Source organism: Pongo pygmaeus, chromosome X, assembly GCF_028885625.2.
Source record: "Pongo pygmaeus isolate AG05252 chromosome X, NHGRI_mPonPyg2-v2.0_pri, whole genome shotgun sequence".
Classification (NCBI taxonomy): domain Eukaryota; kingdom Metazoa; phylum Chordata; class Mammalia; order Primates; family Hominidae; genus Pongo; species Pongo pygmaeus.
In genome coordinates this window covers 109249183-109268880 of record NC_072396.2, presented here as the reverse complement: position 1 = coordinate 109268880, position 19698 = coordinate 109249183, and the positions used below count along the sequence as shown (strand labels likewise).

At 38.1% G+C, this 19698-nt stretch overlaps 1 protein-coding gene across 1 annotated transcript in view; it reads right to left on the bottom strand.

Moving 5' to 3' along the window:
* Positions 1-18329, bottom strand: part of IL1RAPL2 (interleukin 1 receptor accessory protein like 2) — a 662085-nt gene extending 643756 nt beyond the window's left edge. Inside the window, exons 1-2 of the mRNA XM_063660227.1 lie at positions 18260-18329; positions 17826-17993 (exon numbers count right to left, since the gene is read on the bottom strand). Of these exons, the coding sequence (XP_063516297.1) occupies positions 17826-17993; positions 18260-18329 (238 nt within the window). The remainder of the gene's footprint in view (positions 1-17825; positions 17994-18259) is intronic.
* Positions 18330-19698: the final 1369 nt, after the last annotated feature.

Sequence of the window (19698 nt, the reverse complement as noted above, 5' to 3'; positions counted from 1 at the left end):
AAATGGATAAATTCCTCAACACATACACCCTCCCAAGACTAAACCAGGAAGAAGTTCAATCTCTGAATAGACCAATAACAGGAGCTGAAATTGTGGCAATAATCAATAGCTTACCAACCAAAAAAAGTCCAGGTCCAGATGGATTCACAGCCGAATTCTACCAGAGGTACAAGGAGGAGCTGGTACCATTCCTTCTGAAACTATTCCAATCAATAGAAAAAGAGGGAATCCTCCCTAACTCATTTTATGAGGCCAGCATCATCCTGATACCAAAGCCGGGCAGAGACACAACAAAAAAAGAGAATTTTAGACCAATATCCTTGATGAACATTGATGCAAAAATCCTCAATAAAATACTGGCAAACAGAATCCAGCAGCACATCAAAAAGCTTATCCACCATGATCAAGTGGGCTTCATCCCTGGGATGCAAGGCTGGTTCAGTATACACAAATCAATAAATGTAATCCAGCATATAAACAGAACCAAAGACAAAAATCACATGATTATCTCAATAGATGCAGAAAAGGCCTTTGACAAAATTCAACAACCTTCATGCTAAAAACTCTCAATAAATTAGGAATTGATGGGACGTATCTCAAAATAATAAGAGCTATTTATGACAAACCCACAGCCAATATCATACTGAATGGGCAAAAACTGGAAGCATTCCCTTTGAAAACTGGCACAAGACAGGGATGCCCTCTCTCACCACTTCTATTCAACATAGTGTTGGAAGTTCTGGCCAGGGCAATTAGGCAGGAGAAGGAAATCAAGGGTATTCAATTAGGAAAAGAGGAAGTCAAATTGTCCCTGTTTGCAGATGACATGATAGTATATCTAGAAAACCCCATTGTCTCAGCCCAAAATCTCCTTAAGCTGATAAGCAACTTCAGCAAAGTCTCAGGATGCAAAATCAATGTGCAAAAATCACAAGCATTCTTATACATCAATAACAGACAAACAGAGAGCCAAATCATGAGTGAACTCCCATTCACAATTGCTTCAAAGAGAATAAAATACCTAGGAATCCAACTTACAAGGGATGTGAAAGACCTCTTCAAGGAGAACTACAAACCACTGCTCAAGGAAATAAAAGAGGATACAAACAAATGGAAGAACATTCCATGCTCATGGGTAGGAAGAATCAATATCATGAAAATGGCCATCCTTCCCAAGGTAATTTACAGATTCAATGCCATCCCCATCAAGCTACCAATGACTTTCTTCACAGAATTGGAAAAAACTACTTTAAAGTTCATATGGAACCAAAAAAGAGCCCGCATCGCCAAGTCAATCCTAAGCCAAAAGAACAAAGCTGGAGGCATCACACTACCTGACTTCAAACTATACTACAAGGCTACAGTAACCAAAACAGCATGGTACTGGTACCAAAACAGAGATATAGATCAATGGAACAGAACAGAGCCGTCAGAAATAATGCCACATATCTACAAGTATCTGATCTTTGACAAACCTGACAAAAACAAGAAATGGGGAAAGGATTCCCTATTTAATAAATGGTGCTGGGAAAACTGGCTAGCCATATGTAGAAAGCTGAAACTGGATCCCTTCCTTACACCTTATACAAAAATCAATTCAAGATGGATTAAAGACTTACATGTTAGACCTAAAACCATAAAAACCCTAGAAGAAAACCTAGGCATTACCATTCAGGACATAGGCATGGGCAAGGACTTCATGTCTAAAACACCAAAAGCGATGGCAACAAAAGCCAAAATTGACAAATGGGATCTAATTAAACTCAAGAGCTTCTGCACAGCAAAAGAAACTACCATCAGAGTGAACAGGCAACCTACAAAATGGGAGAAAATTTTCGCAACCTACTCATCTGACAAAGGGCTAATATCCAGAATCTACAATGAACTCCAACAAATTTACAAGAAAAAAACAAACAACCCCATCAAAAAGTGGGCGAAGGACATGAACAGACACTTCTCAAAAGAAGACATTTATGCAGCCAAAAAACACATGAAAAAATGCTCACCATCACTGGCCATCAGAGAAATGCAAATCAAAACCACAATGAGATACCATCTCACACCAGTTAGAATGGCAATCATTAAAAAGTCAGGAAACAACAGGTGCTGGAGAGGATGTGGAGAAATAGGAACACTTTTATACTGTTGGTGGGACTGTAAACTAGTTCAACCCTTGTGGAATTCAGTGTGGCGATTCCTCAGGGATCTAGAACTAGAAATTCCATTCGACCCAGCCATCCCATTACTGGGTATATACCCAAAGGACTATAAATCAGGCTGCTATAAAGACACATGCACACGTATGTTTATTGCGGCATTATTCACAATAGCAAAGACTTGGAACCAACCCAAATGTCCAACAATGATAGACTGGATTAAGAAAATGTGGCACATATACACCATAGAATACTATGCAGCCATAAAAAATGATGAGTTCACGTCCTTTGTAGGGACATGGATGAAATTGGAAATCATCATTCTCAGTAAACTATCGCAAGAACAAAAAACCAAACACCACATATTCTCACTCATAGGTGGGAATTGAACAATGAGAACACATGGACACAGGAAGGGGAACATCACACTCTGGGGACTGTTGTGGGGTGGGGGGAGGGGGGAGGGATAGCATTGGGAGATATACCTAATGCTAGATGACGAGTTGGTGGGTGCAGCGCACCAGCATGGCACATGTATACATATGTAACTTACCTGCACATTGCACACATGTACCATAAAACCTAAAGTATAATAATAATAATAATAATAATAAAAGAAAAAAATATTGAAAAAAAAAAAAAAAGTTTGCTAACCCTGATATAGAGTCCTATTTACTTAGGAAAAACAGCTGTAATTGTTGCCCTTTCCCCTTAAATACAGCTTAGAAGTACAGATCTCCAACACTGAAGCTAAGATGGAATTAAGGATATGCTTTCAAAACACAACCAACCAACCAACAAGAACAAATAAATAAAAACTCCAACAAGACTAGAATTTGAGTTCCAGCTCTGCCACTAATCCCCTGTGTAAATTTAGTTACACTACCTTCCCATTCTTGCCTCCCTTTTCTTACCTGTAAAATTCGATTTGAATGAAATTGTTTCTCTGGTCCTTTTCAGATCTAGAAATCTAACATTTGCTTTTCCTCTTTTTCAAATTTTGTATTTATATAACAAAAAGAATATCCACTTTATTAGAGGACTCATGACAGGCTTTCTGTTTCTAGTAAGCTCTTCTAGGGTACTTGAGTGTTTGTGTAAGAGGTCATCACTTACTAAGTACTTGACTGACAAACAAAGTTGAAGTGGTAGGCTACTAGAGATCTACTAAAAATAAATAATGGTAGTAACTCTGAAATGATCCTGAAAGTCAATATGAAAATGGAATTCAAGTGACAGAAAAGATTTGTGTCTGAGTTTTTTAGGGATATATCTATTTGTATAACACACTACTTAACTGAAATATACCTCATTCTTACGCTAAACTTACACTTTATCACTAAGGCATGTAGTGTAGGACTTCTACCTCAAGTGTAATCTGTGGACCAATAATATTTGCATCCTCCTGGATGGAAGCTTGTTAGAAATGCAGAAAATCAGGCCCTACCCTAATTCTACTGATTCAGCATCAGCAGGATAATAAGGTCACCAAGTGATTTGATTCATATACATATTAAAATTCGAGAGGCATTGGTACAGAATAGTACTTCTCAAATGGTTGGCGGTAATACATCAGAATCACCTGGAGGTGCTAAGTAAATGCACATATTACTTGGCCCTAAATCTTGATCTACTGAATCAAAATCTCTTGAGTGAGGTCTGAAAATCATGTTTTTCTAAAAGCAGTCAATGGGATTACTGTGCACAATATTTGAGGAGCACTGGAATAGTGGTTAAGAACATGGATTTTTTAGTCAAACATTCCTAGTTCTCTCAATAGCCTTGTGACATCATGTTACATAACTTGTTTGAAGCTTGATTTATCCATTTGTAAAATGGGCATAACAAAAGTACCTGCCTTATAGGGGTTTTGTGAAGATTCAAATACAGAATACATGTTTCTAGTATACAGAAAACACTCAGTAAAACATTAGCTGTTATCATCAGAATTATCATCATTATTAGCACCAGCAGCAGCAACAGAAGTGTTGAAAGATTAAGCTGAATATATAGGTGGGATGAGAAAAGATGATGTGGGAGTCTTGTTTTCAATATTAATCAACTTGCACTTTAATCTGGATGTTTTGGAGAACCACTGAAGGGTTCTAAGCAGAAGAGTTGCCCAAGCTTTAATGAACTTGGCTTTGGTGGATGGTGAGGGCATCTATACCAAAAAAAGATCAAGAAGGATCACCTATTTCACAATAGGCTTGTGGTATTGGGCTGCATACTAAGGAATTATTTAATCCCAGCCATCTTCAATATATAAATTAGATGATATATCATCTGAGATACCTCCTGGCTCCAGATCTTAGCAGCAGTTGCAGAGTTACCTGAGATTAGGAATGATCCCCGATCTAAAAACCCCTGCAGTCTTTCTATTCTGCCAATAAATCAACCATGTTGCCTAAGAGTCAGCAGGGGGATGAGACAAAAATCAATGATCTGAGAGGGTGCCATATGCTATGGTTTGAATGTATATGTCCCTTCAAAATTTACATGTTGGAACTTAAACCCCAAGGTGATGGTATTAAGAAGTATTGCCTTTGGAAGGTGATTAGGCTATGAGGGCTCTGCCATCATGAATGAGATTAGTGCCCTTATAAAAGTATTTGAGGTAGCAAGTTTGTCCCTTTTTTCACCTCCTGACATATGAAGATTCAGCAAGAAGTTGCCCTCTATGAGGCTGAGAGCAAGCCCTCACCAGACCTGGAATCTTCTGGCAGCCTTGATTTTGGACTTCTCAGCCTCTGGAATTCTGAGACTGGAATTGTGAGAAACAAGTTTCTCTTGTTTATAAATTACCCAGTCTAAGGTATCTTGTTATAGCAGCAGCAATGGACTAAGACAACATAAGTTATTAGAGACTAAAACTTCACAGAATTAAATATCTTCATAGAAGAGATATATTCTCAGTTGGATTTGGAAAAAATTTAGATGTTTGGCAGAAATAACAACACAATAGAAAAGTTAATTAAGGCTCTGAGATTCTTCTATTCTTCCCTAGTCTAGATTCACAGCTCTAAAACTTCTACTCCACCATGGCCAATTTATCAATCTAACACTCTTACTTTGTGAACACATTTTGTTTTGTACTATGGCTAATATTAGATATAAAACATGTATGTTTTCAAGAAGCTTACAATTCATTCATAGAACTAAGGCCTAAATATAAGAAATCACTAGAGGGCAATGCAAGGAAAACTAGAAGCAAGAGCTAGAAGTAGTGAGTTAGTCAGAGCATAAACTATATAGAATCAGAAGAAAAAGAAAGAACACGGTGGGTCAATAACATTATCAAATGTATGGAGTCAGTAAACACCAGGGAAATGGCTGAATAAATTGTGATATACCCAGAGCTCACGACACTATACATTTTTTAATATAATGAGTTATATGTATCATACCAAATGACTTGAAGGAATTTCCAAAATGTACCATTAAGTGAGAGTGCAGAGAAGTGTACATAGCATAATTTCACTTGGGTAAAACAAACAAAATTTCCTGTGTATGCTTATGCATATAGAAAGTTGTGTAGATATACACATCATGTTGTTAATATTGTTTCAAAGTAGTGGAAGGCAAGTGGTTCTGATGTAGGAGGGTAGTAAAGGGCAATATAATAGGAAGGGAAAGAATGAAAAAACGTCATAACACAGACCAATTTTGGGGCAAACACATAAAAAATAAACAACAAATAAGGCTGAGCAATAACGGTCTTAAGGCAAAGAGGAGATATTTCAGCAAAACCTGGCAGGAAGAAGCCCAGGGACATAAAAAAGGAGGATCAAGAGTTCTGTCAGGTCCTTTCCTTAGCCACCGCTTAAGGGATGGTACATGTTACTTAAGCAGAAGGAATTAGAGATAGATAGCAGACTCCTTTGGATTATTATAATTTAGTTATAAGCATACACACCAAATCACAATGCATTCTCACAAAAATATCTCTGAGTATTATATGTATTATAAAATTTCCCACATTTCTAAATGGAATGAAGTCTAGGAGATTAAACTGAATATGTATGTATACTCTGGCTGTTTTCTATTTGCAGTTTTTGCTTACCTATTTTAAAATTCTCAATAAAAATGTTTTCATTTATCTGTCTCTTCCAAACTGAAGCATTTTAGTTTGTTTGCATTTTCCTTGTGAAATACTGTTAAAGGTATTAAAGAATGGCCTACATACAATAAATTTTAGTTTAATACAACTTATTTGGCAAGGTTCAGATTTGGTATAAAAACCTGAAGAAATTATTTTGGTAGTCTTTTCCATTATTTTTGGATAAGGACTTCTAACTAGAGTCACATAAAGAGTTCTACCACTATGTTTCCTATGAACCAGCCATGTGAATTTGGACAAGCCAGTTTGTTCCTTTAAGTGTATAATTTTCCTAGTCTAATATAGTTGGAAACTGAAAAGTTCTGTTTCTTCCAATCCTAAAAATGTGTTATCCTACAAAACTACCACATACAACTTACACTCATGCTCAAACTAGCCACTGATGGTCCTCAGTCACATGACTTATTCAGAACATAATGCAGATACCTACACATAAAGTAAAATAATAAACCATGATAAATATATTGAACAAATACTTGGTTGACAGCCTTGGGGAGGTAGTTGGCAATACATTTATTCTTTTGCTGGAATAAAAAAGTGTCTCTAAGCCTGTCAGTCTTCCAAATATCAAAACCATTGGTTAGAAAAAAAAGTTATTGGTTTCTTGCTGCTTTATAACTTCAAAGATTATCTGTTCTTATCTGAGATCTACTCAAGTGCATTTAGCAATTAAATTCCTTTCCTTGCTTGCTCTTTTAGGAGTCTCTATAGCACACATGTAAAAACTGAAGAATCACCAGACTCAATTTTTCAGAGAGAAAAAAGGAAGCAAAGATGAAGCTTTAGCTGATGCTCATACATTTTTGCTATATTGTAATTGATTTCCAACTCTCAACATTTCTGGGCAAAATATCAAAGGTTATAGAGTGGAGGGCTATGCTTCTTGTGTAATATGTGGTGATGCTCTTCTGGCAGAAACTGGAAGCAATGCCCAATCAACTTGGGAAGAATAATGAATATCTGGTATGTTGCCTGATTATATTTGTTACTAAAGAAATGTTTTGTTGGCATTCACAGAAAATAATACAGTTGATGCCTACATTATGACACAAACCTTGCTGGCCTACACATCTATAATGAGAACTAAGATAAAGAGAATGGTTTTCGCAACTAATTTCAATGGCATATTAATTCACCTTGATTCACCTGTTATACTCCAATCACTAAAAACATAATTTCACCTCTTTAGCAAATAGCTGAATGGAAATTTTATTTAATCCTTAACAAAAGAAACTAGCTTGGAACTTATAACAATTCAGAAAGGAACCTTGTTAAAGTTTGCTTTCCAATATATGTAGGAGGAAAAAAGGAATATACTAAACAAATTACTACATAGGGAATAGCCAGTGTCAATTATGCCGGGATGTTTGCTAGCATGATTTCATATCCACATCCTCATGAGCAACGAGTCATGGGAGGTGATTTCCTAGAGAGAGGGCAGATCAGAGAGAAAGCTGTGGATGTACTCTTTATTCTCCAAATGGCTTTTTCCAACTGATTCCTTACTTGAAATTTCCCAGACACCAGGTATTATGGACTGGTATAGAGTTACATGATAGATCAATAGCAAATCTGTGACATCCATTTGATATAATCAAATACATAGAGCACTTTCAAATGGAAGAGAAAGTACATTGATTGTGTATGGCTACAGAGGCTTGACTAGGAGCAAGTACAGGAAAATTACAGACAACCAGGATTTGCCTCAGTGTTTAGGAAGAACTTCTCAGCAATGAGATAGACTACCTACAAAAATAGCATGTTCTGTCATTACAAAGGGGTACTGTCTAAGAATTTCTTATACTTGAACTACATAGTTTCTACGGTCCCTTCTAATTCTGGAATTCTATTTTCTAGGACTATTTTTAACATACTTGAGAGAATTATTTTCATATTTATTTATTTATTGCCTATATTCTCAGAGAGGATTGATTTTAAGTACAGTTTTCCCTCAGTATACACGGGGGGATTGGTTCCAGGACCCACCCTACTCGAGTTCCATAGTCAGTTCTGTGGAACCCACATATAGGAAAAGTTGGCTCTCCATATACACAGGGTTCACATCCTGTGAATACTGTATTTTTGATATGAGTTCGTTGAACAAAAAACCATGTATATGTGGACTCATGCAGTTAAAACCCACATTGTTCAAGGGTCAACTGTATTTTGTAAATATCAACTGAGAAAAAAGTAATAAATTATTACCTATTTCTTAAACATAATCAGAGAACTTCTATTGAAACAATTTTTATTAGTTTAGTTAAAATTTCTGTGCTTGAATGAAATACAGTTTCATTCTTTTAAAAATGTTTTGTTATTTTGACTGGCCTTCCTTCCCCGGGATACCTGTCATTGCAATAGCCATTTAGACAGAATTAGTAAAGAGTTAGCACGTGACTTTGGGTAAAATGGATGAACATTTTTAAGAAGCTTGTGGGATTAGGATAATTAAATGACTTTTTAAAACATGCTTTTTTCAAGGTATAAGCTCTAATGCCTTATTATATGTTCAACATATTTATTGAGCACTTTTTTTCTGCCAGGCACTGTGCTAAGTTCTGGGAATATATATGGTAGAAAATAAAACAGACAACCCCTTTCACTCATGGAAATGATAACATTAACCATTGTACCTTTAACACAGAAATATATTGGAACTTAACAAACAGTATTCTCTTTTTTAAGTGCCTGGAAATCAACAACAAGCAGCTTAAAGAAAGTACCATACACAAATGAAATGTCATTGGAACCAAGAATTTCAGACTATCCTTAGATAAATGTATGGTTGTGTAAGGTGTAAGGTACATTTAAAAAATCTTTAAATAAAATTGAAAGGAAATGAAGCAAGGAAGGAAAGAAAGAAAAGAAAGGAGGGAAAGAAAGGAGAAAGAAAATGCATTTGGGAATCATAAAAACATACCAGGAACATTTTATTCAAATTTTATACACTTGTCACCGTGGCTAACTTAATGAACAATCACGTTTTTCAAAGCAGGTGAAAAAAATTTAAAGTGAAATTCAAAGAAATGGAAAAAGCAGAAATAGACACCTTCTCTTAATAGTCCTAAAAATATTATAATATGATAGTATCTTTTTATAGAAGTAGTAGAAGAATGTGTTAGTCTAGGACCTCTGAGAAACAAATGCCAAGAAAGGATTGAACATGCAAGAATGTCACTAAGGGAAATTCCTGTAATAGAAAATGAAGAGGGAGTCAAAGAAGACTAGAAAAGCTGGCAGACCACAATGCAAATCTGACCCTGAGTGGAGGAGAGAGGCAACGAAGTTTAGATGGAAAAATAAAAATAAAAATGTCATAATATTTATGAGCCTATAAATAGGCATATATGGGGTTTACTTCAATTAAATATGTTTGCAAATCATATAATCTTGACGCCATGACTTTGTAATCTGAGGTCTATGGATGGGCTTCACAAGTTTATAAATCCCTTGAAAGTATACACAAAACCATATGTTCATGTATATTTTCTCCTGTGTAGAGATTTCTGTTTTCTCTAGATTCTCAAAAATAGCCTATGACCTACTCTACCCCCCCACCACAAAGTTCAAAAAAACAAAATTACTGTTTTAAAGGTAATATGATGGGACATTAGAAAGGCGAGATGGGCTATTGGCAGCATAAAGGCTATGTAGTACAAGGAGGAATAATGACCAGTTAAGCACTTTAGCAGAGTGCCAGGACTGTTATAAGCCAATTTACAAATGACAGGAAGTCAAGGTTGTGCCTTAAAAACCTCTGAAATTGTTCTGATGATGCTACATTTAGATAGGTGATTAATAAGAGTGAAGTTGATGAGAATTTGCTACCTCCAAAAGGAACCATAATGGATTATAGCACTACACCAAGCCAGGTTTGAGGCAATTTATCTCTAAATCATTTTGGGAGAGGCCCAGGAACAGATATGTTGATAAGAGTCATGGAGGGTCTTTGTTTAAAAGCCTGTAGGTTTTGAAGGAAGACTGCAGAGGGAGATAAAAAGAGAACGTTGATAAATGTAGTCCTATCTCAAGGTTACTTAAGGGAAGAGAAATACTAGTTCACTTATATACCCAGCACATACAGCTTTGAATATTTAAACACAATTTTAAATAATCCTCTCCCATGTTACCACTGCCATTGGCACCCACAAAAAAAAAGTCCTATTTAATATGCTTTGTTCCAAAGGTCTGGCAGAATTCATGGTTCTAACTCACCAACTACATCTCGGATCATCAATCTACCAATTATTCTCATGCCTCACTGATCATACAGAAAGAAGATGTGTGTGATTCATTCTTTTTTTCCAGTAGTGTGGAAAATGTGCACCTGCTTGTGATTTGTGGCTGATATTCGTATCATGACCGGTTGGGGTAAAGGGATGGGATAGATTTAAGTTAACTGGTTCAAATAAGGACTGAATCTTTAACTATGATGCCATCCTAACGTGGGGCTCTCACCTACTAAACTAAGCTACTAGGATATTGACCTGATATGAAAATAAATTCTTATATATTTAAGGAATATTGCAGGAATAAAGTTTTCCTAACCCTACCTCCACCCCTACTCCCTATTTTTCCTTCTCTGGCTCTGCCCCTTTTTTCTATCTTTGTATTTTAATTAGGCATCATTGTTTCTATCCACTGGGATATAAATACCTCAGGTAAAAGTTTCTTGGAAGAATCTAATCCTATATCCTTTTCACCACACTACAATAAAGTACTATATGGACTTGGGCAAAATGAAAGGAAATTTTTCAAACATTATTTCATTGAAATGAGCATATATGGTCAATTTCATTTTAGCTCATCAGGATGCTCTTGGGTATAAAGTTTACAATTTCAGGAAAGCCTCATAAATATTTATCTTTGAACCAACATCCAGATGCAAGGCTAATTAATGGGTCCTGGGCCCTGTACAGAACAGATAACAGGTTTGCCTACTGTCTGCCTTCCCACAACCCCCGCGCTGTAATGTTAGCTTTATGAGAGCACAGACTTCATTTTGTTCACTAACACATCATTGAAGCTAAAATAATGCCAGGGACATATTAGATGCTCAGCAAATGTTTCTAGACTGCGTAAGTAAAAGAATATGGTCCTTGTCCCTTGTAGACTTACCTAAATACATTTTACTAAGAAATTCCATCTGGATTTTTATTTATAAATAAGATACCATGTATTATGTGACTTTTCCACATTGGCAAATTAGGTTCTCTGAATTAATTCAGAAACCAACATGTCAAGGTCAAGATTCCCCAGAGAGCAATGGGCATCTGCCTGATGATCATCTTTTGTAATTCTTCAGCCTCTTATGTGGGTCAGTCTTGGTCACTCTATGGACACTGTCTGTCTCTGGTATGGCTTGGGTTTTACTTTAAAAAGTTTTTAAATTGTAATATATTTTAAACCCATTTTCTAAGCACTCTCTTTTGTATTGCAAGTATAATTTCTTTCTTTCTTCCTTTTTTCCTCCAAGGCCAAATAGGAGACATTTAAAATTCCCTCTAAGAAGTTGAGTGTTTGACTAAAGGAAACCCTCTTGTAGAACTTGTGTTATTTGTTCAAAACAAAACAAAAATGTAGTCTTCTAAAGGTCATCCTGGTTCCAAGAGTTACCAATTTTCCCCTTCTGCAGTTCTAATAAAAGAAATATGCATGTACTGTTGAAATAGAGACACTCCAGGGACCAGAAATTAAATAGACTGTCACAAGGTTACCTGGATATAAACAGATGGACAAATGCTGGATCTTCAGCTGCACTATTCAGTGGGGTTTCCTTTAGCCAATTTGAATGTCTCTGTGGATGAGAGCCTTTCCACCTGACACATCTGTGCTCCAGATCCCCTGCCTTTAAAATGACTTTTCTGAGTGCTATTGGAAACAAGAACATTAAGATAATGGCAAGAATGACAGTAAGGCATACACAAGGGAAGTAAAATAAATTAAATCAATTAGTATTATAAATATTGGCTCCTCTTTTACACATCTTTTGTGTCAATTACATACACAACATCCTGAGGCTCCAAGAATTAACCACTTTGCTTTGATCGAATCACAAGAATTAGAAGGAAAAAGAGAAGAGTGCCTTTATTTTGCTATTCTTAATCACTGTTTCTTTCTAACACCACTTGAATTTAGAACAAAACAAAACAAAAATTTCTCCAATACAATCAATTGCTTCTGAAAAATAAAAAAAAAGTTTATTCAGAAAATATTGGTTTAAATAAACCTATTTAATAGAAAACCACATGCTCCAATTTACTTGATTTAATGGAAAAACACTCGTAGCCCAGTATAAATGAAGACAAAATGTGCACAACCAACAGCCCTGTTAAAATGGGCAGTAGTAGAGTGTATCATTTTGAGGTCAGCTGTCATTCTGTTTGAATGGGTCCCTTAACAGATCACAGAGCAGATGGAAAAGGCCAGTATGACATGACTCTCTGACTTAATTACAGCATTACCAAGACAGCATATGGACCTTGTATGTACTGGAGAATTTTTATTCAAGTTAATTTATTTGCACATAAATTCTGTGATGTGCTTCATTTGGTTTTACATTACCTTCAATATTTGTATTTCTCTTTAATTGAATCATTTTTATCTATGAATTAATAGGTCAGGCTGTTCTACCAATTACAGCTGACGCTTGTTGAAGCCCACATTAAAAAAGAAAGCTGTGGAATTTAGATTTATGTCTTATTCAAGATTTCTCAATTTAGAACACTATTACAGTTCTGCCCATAGCTATCATTCCTGCAAGTAGGGGAAAGGGTCTTAATGCAGCAGGCATTTGACACCTCCCATGGTTTAGAAGACAGCATCCATCTTTTGCTTTTAAGAAACTGATTAGTCCACCAAATGGTAAAATGCACAGCAGAGGGAAAAAAAAAAAAAAAAAAAAAACCAAAGAGAACTCAATCCATTTTGCAGGAAACACATCACCTTACAACCCATTCCAAAGTCAAATCTGTGAGAGCTACTGATCTAATTCATTTAAAAAGGAGTTGGAGAGCTCCAGGATTTTACTGCAAATCTGTCACACGCAACTCTGCATAGACACGGTATGCATCACTGGAAAATAATTTAAAACTTCTGCAGACATCAGGGAGTATAGTCTAAGTGCTAAATTTAGGTGACAGCACAGATAAAACAGGAAGTGAAATATTGCCCAAAGAAACCAGCCCTTGACTTGGTCAAAGCCTGAATTTAGATCCTCAGTCCACAATATATCAGCAGCTGTAATTTAACTGGATTCCCAGAAGAGCAATAAAATGGTGGCTTGGGAAGAGGGCAGTAACATCACATACATACCAGCTTTGGCTTCCACTCCAAAGTGCCAGATCTTATTCTCGATAGTTGCTAAAAGGCCTATTTAATTCGAATTCAAATAAATATGAAGGCAAAGAGACAAATGGGTAATGCTCTGATCACAAATATTTAAAGGTTATTTCATTTATCTAAAAGTACTAGAATAACTCAGTTAAGAGAGTAATTCTTCTCTTTCCACCCACATAGAGACACAAATATTTCTTGAGATCCTAATCCCTTTCTCCCTGTGTAAAGGATATTGGAAGGACTAAATATATATATCTAGTATGTATCATACAGGTTTTGCTGGTTTAAATGAATTTTCCTTTTTCTTCACAAAGAAGCCATCTTGCAGCCCCACACTTCACAAATTCATTGTAACAGTGTCAGAATCATTAGTAGAGCATCATAATTCTAGTGTCAGACTGTCTGGGTTTGAGGCTTGTTCAACCACTTAATGGCCATATGACCTTGGATAAGTCACTTCTTTGTGCCTAAATTTTCCCATCAGTACAAACTGGGACAGTAATAATACCTACTCCTTAGGGTTGTTGTGAAGATTAAATAAGTCTATATAATAAGCTTATAAAGAGCTCCATAAATGTAGCTGTTTTAATTACCATACTAAATTACCATAGTAATTTAATTACTATAGTCATTGTTGTCATCATTATCATTACAATAATGGCTGTATTTGTTACATTAGTCATTTCACAGTATCCAACTAACTTTTTAGTTTAAACTACATTGCTCACAGCTGTACATTTTTTGTTAACCCTTTTTCCCCCAAACACTGCCTAAGGGGACACACATGCTGGGAGTGAATCCACTGTTGACTGGCAAAAGCCAATCCAATTCTCTTGAAAATCTGAACAAAGAGAAACAAAGACTAAATAGGTCAGAAGTTATTGGGCACTGAAAGCATTAGATCAAAAACATTTGGGGCCAGAATAGGTGCAAAAACAACCTAAAGCTACAGCTGAGCTGGAGGTGTGGGGAAGTAGAAATTAAGAGCCAGGCAGAGGAAGCCATTTTGTAGAATGCAGGACTGAGCCACTGTGCAGAAAGAAGCAGAGATGACAGATTGCGTTGCTACAGAGAGCAAGAGATGGAAAGACGAGCTAGCTGCCTGACAATTTCCAATTCCCCATGAGATGGGGTTCCATGAGACTTCCTTTACTCTAAAATGCATTCTCCTTTACTAGGCTTAACTTGTGAAGATTCCTGTTTTTTTGCAATCATATCATCTCTAAGACACATAATAATATACTTCAATTTGTATTCAAATCCTTCCTGCTTGCTTCCTCATTAAAAAAAAAAAAGTACCTAAGTTCTCTCCAACAAGAGATGTATCTGTTCAAATTGATTTATTGAACTGTACAAAACACAACACAGCCCTGTTATGATGGAGCCTGTAACTAAAAACCTGGCTACATCACAGGTAAAAGTGTGTCCTGTGAAATGTAACAACTGCACTGAGCCTGGTTTTTCTGCAATACCGGGATCCATAAGGCTTGTCCCCAAGACACTGGCATGGCTAACCACTGTATCAGTAACTCACCTACAAAACCATGAAGTTTAGACCTACATAGTTGCAGTTAACAAACAAAAACCAGAAGCACCCGCCCATTTCAATTTCTGCATCTCATTTTTATTGGGGCTGTGTACCATATGTTTTTTGAGCTATGGCACATGATGAACATTTCAGAATACGCTCACCTCTCTTCTTACAGGGTAATAACTATCTGTGCATGAGTTTTCCCAAACAGGAATTGTCAGCTATCATTTAAACATCAAATCTGGAGAAATGAAAAGCAATACATTTCAGAAGAACAGAAATTGCTCATAAGTCCATGGAGATTTTAGATTTTTATAATATGTTTTCCTTTTCCTTTTTTTCCTTCTTAATTTGTTAGTTTGGTATTCCTAAACTTACCCATAGAGCTGAAGTAACTAAAAATGGCTGGCTTGCTAGGACCACTCAAGTGAGCACCTCTTTGGAATAAATTTAATCCTAACACAAATTGGCCTCAATTTACTTGCACATTTGTGAATGGAGTAAATATGTAACTCGCTTGGTGTTGCCAGCCGCCTCTGAGCCAAGAATACAGGAGAGTGGCTTCCTGGGGATGTCCTTTCGTCCCATTTTATCAGCCCTAGGACCAGAAGCTCTTTGCATTATTTCCTTTTTTCAGCTATTGGGGCTGATGGCCCTGACCTTTGGGATAACAGATTCACTTCTCTGGTGGTTTTTTGTTTCTGGATCATCAAAGACCACATCTAAATTGCTTGATAATGCCACCTCAAATATTTTCTTGACACAGTCACAGTACATACAGACTATTTTGTTCTCTACACTGGGGTGAAAACTTAGCCACTTTAAACAACTATTTTGGAATTTCCCTTTGAATATTTGTTGAGGTTTATGGGTCCAACATTGACTTCAAGTCTATCAGGCAACAACTAACAGAGACAGTTTAAAAGAATACTTTATTTCTATCTTTATTCTGCCCAGTTCTGGAAGGTAAAAAGTGGGTCACTGTACTTCATGTACCTAAATGATATTAATGATCTCAACAATATCCCTTAAGCTCTGGCTTGTTTATACAGTAGTGTAGCTGGGTTACTCTCACTCAGTCCCTCTTATGAGCAATACGTATTAGTCCGTTCTCATGCTGCTATGGAGAAATACCTGAGATTGGGTAACTTATGAAGAAGTTTAATTGACTCACAGTTCCGCATGGCTAGGAAGGCCTCAGGAACCTTACAATCATGGTGGAAGGCAACGGGGAAGAAAGGCACCTTCTTCACAGGGCAGCAGGAAGCAGAAGTGCTGAGCAAAGCGGGGAAAAGCCCCTTATAAAACCATCAGATCTCATGATAACCCACTCGCTATCATGAGAACAGCATGGGGGTAACTGCCCCCATGATTCACTTACCTCCCACCAGGTCCTTCCCAGGACATGTGGGGATTATGGAAACTACAATTCAAGATAAGATTTGGGTGGGGACACAGCTTCAAGGCCAGAGCCCATTCACTCACCTATTGAGTGTCTGTGTCAACTCTGGGAAAGCAACTTGTTTGTTTTAGTGGTTAAACCCAAATGATTACTACCTTTCCATTAGAATTAATTTGTTAAGAAAACAATGTTTTAGAGACATCCTCCCCCCCAAAAAAAAAGTCAAAAACCCAAAACCAACATTTTCCATTCTCTCTGCCACATCAGTACCCTCACTGATCAAATCCACTGGTTTCTCACAAACAACTGGATAATCCAATCTTGACTATCAGACAATAAATCTTCTCATCTGTGCTGGATTTCTGATAAGAAGAAGTGCTATGTTCTTTTTTAAGACTTCGTACTTTTAAATCACAAAATGTTTTGAATGGTGGTTTTGATGTGAAAGATACACCAAAAATACACAGTAATGAAGTATGACAGTAATAAGTTCACCAAACTGGAAGGTCTAAAATGGTGGCAAATAATATTTCAAGATTTCATTGTACCAGATTGCCCTCTAGGGAAAAACTTAATATTTTAAGAGAGTCTTTCTGAAATATATTGGCAATTATTCTCTGAACCTAGGTGAAACTGAAATTATCCTACCAAATACAATTGTCAGCAACATTAAATTGGCCAAGAACTGGAGTTCCAGATAGGAAATACTTTGTAAGCCTGAAAAGAATGAAAGGCATGAAAACCTTGTCTCTACAAGTCTAATTTCCTACCAAAAAATTAGTTCCATATGGGAAAAAAATGTTCTTTGCAAAACACTTTTTTAATCTTCAAAAATATACTTCTATTACAAAAGGACGTTTCAAACTTCAGTCACCTCTAAAATATTTACATGTAGGTTTACTGCTCTATGGATGAGCCACAGAAATTCTTACATTCCCAGAATGCTTGCCTTGGGTCCTGGACTTGCTTCTCAGCTAGACTTATACCAATTCAACCCTTGACTATTCCCATTGATAAATGTGAGCACTGTGGCGGCCAAGCCATACAAGCCAAAGCTATGTCAATCTGCTATAGGAAAAAAAAAAATGCAAGACACAATCTACAAATCAATTTATACAACTGCATCATGATGATAATAGTTGCAATTTACTAAGTGCCTACTACGCACCAGGCCCTTCACAGATATTTTCTCTAATTTTTACAACTGTGCAAGCTAATTGTTATTACCTTAATTTTAAAGATCAAACAAGGGAAGTTCAGAAAGGTTGGGTAAATTACCTAAAACTGAGAGGTGACAGCATGCCGGCAGCCCTTGCAGCCCTCGCTCACTCTCGGTGCCTCCTCGGCCTTGGCGCCCACTCTGTCCGTGCTTGAGGAGCCCTTCAGCCTGCCGCTGCACTCTGGGAGCCCCTTCCTGGGATGGCCGAGGCCAGAGCCGGCTCCCTCCGCTTGCGGGGAGGTGTGGAGGGAGAAGCGCGGGCGGGAACCGGGGCTGCGCGCGGCGCTTGCGGGCCAGCGCGCGTTCCCGGTGGGTGTGGGCTCGGCGGGCTCCGCACTGGGAGCTGCTGGCCGGCCCGCAAGCTCCGGGCAGTGAGGGGCTTAGCACCTGGGCCAGCAGCTGCTGTGCTTGATTTCTCGCCAGGCCTTAGCTGCCTCCTCGCGGGGCAGGGCTTGGGACCTGCAGCCCGCCATGCCTGAGCCTCCCCTGCAACCGCCATGGGCTCCTGCGCAGCCCGAGCCTCCCGGAGGAGCGCAGCTCTGCTCCACGGCGCCCAGTCCCATCGACCGCCCAAGGGCTGAGGAGCGCAGGCGCACGGGGCAGAACTAGCAGGCAGCTCCACCTGCAGCCCGGTGCGGGATCCACCCGGTGAAGCCAGCTGGGCTCCTGAGTCTGGTGGGGACTTGGAGAATCTTTATGTCTAGCTAAGGGATTGTGAATGCACCAATCAGCACTCTGCATCTAGCTCAGGGTTTGTAAATACACCAATGGACACTCTGTATCTAGCTAATCTAGTGGGGAGATGGAGAACTTTTGTGTCTAGCTCAGGGATTGTAAACGCACCAATCAGCACCCTGTCAAAATGGACCAATCAGCTCTCTGTAAAACAGACCAATCGGCTCTCTGTAAAATGGACCAATCAGCAGGATGTGGGTGGGGCCAGATAAGAGAATAAAAGCAGGCTGCCCAAGAGTGCAGTGGCAACCGGTTCTAGTCCTTTTCCAGGCTGTGGAATCTTTGTTACTTGCTCCTTGGCTCTTTTTGGTGAGTTTTGCAACTGCTCACTGTTTGGGTCCACACTGCCTTTATGAGCTGTAACACTCACCGGGAAGGCCTGGAGCTTCACTCCTGAGCCAGCGAGACCACGGACCCACCAGAAGGAAGAAACTCCGAACACATCCGAACACCAGAAGGAACAAACTCCAGACACGCCACCTTTAAGAACTGAAACACTCATCGCGGGGGTCCGCGGTTTCATTCTTGAAGTCAGTGAGACCAAGAATCCACAAATTCCAGACACAAAACCGCACGGCTAATGAGTAATGCTGGATTTTGATTCCTGTCCTGTCCATCTGAACTTCTATCACGTGCCAGGTACTATATAAGATAATTGGCATGTGGTATCTCATTTAATCCTCACACTAATCGCAGCTGTTAATAAGACAACTCTTGTGCCTAACTGCTCAAGTTTCCATACAGAAGAAAAAAAATAGGGAAGGAACAATTCCAAGTCATCCCTTACCACTCCTGCCTAATTGAAGAGGGGAAAAAGCTGCTTGGCAACGTTGAAAGAAGGGACTGAGCAGGTGTGATTCATTCACTTATGAGTTTTCAGTCTCTGTTTTGGAGAACCTGCAAATTCCCAGCCTAGCCGTTAGTAAAGTTTTTGGGGAAGGATTTGCCCTTGTAGGGCAAGACCACAGTTGCGCAGTTCTGTCTGTGACTGCCTGGCTGGGTAAGTTTAATTCAAGGTGGATGAATAGGAAAGTAGTAGCAGTAATCAGTCTCCGGTTTAAATCAACTTTATTAATAATGAAATTGACATTTGTATCTCCATTTGCCTGACTCAAAGAGTGGCTCCTAACTCAGAATATGCAAAGGGGAATAATTTTCAATCCTAAAACTCCTAACAGTAGATATTCTTATTAGACT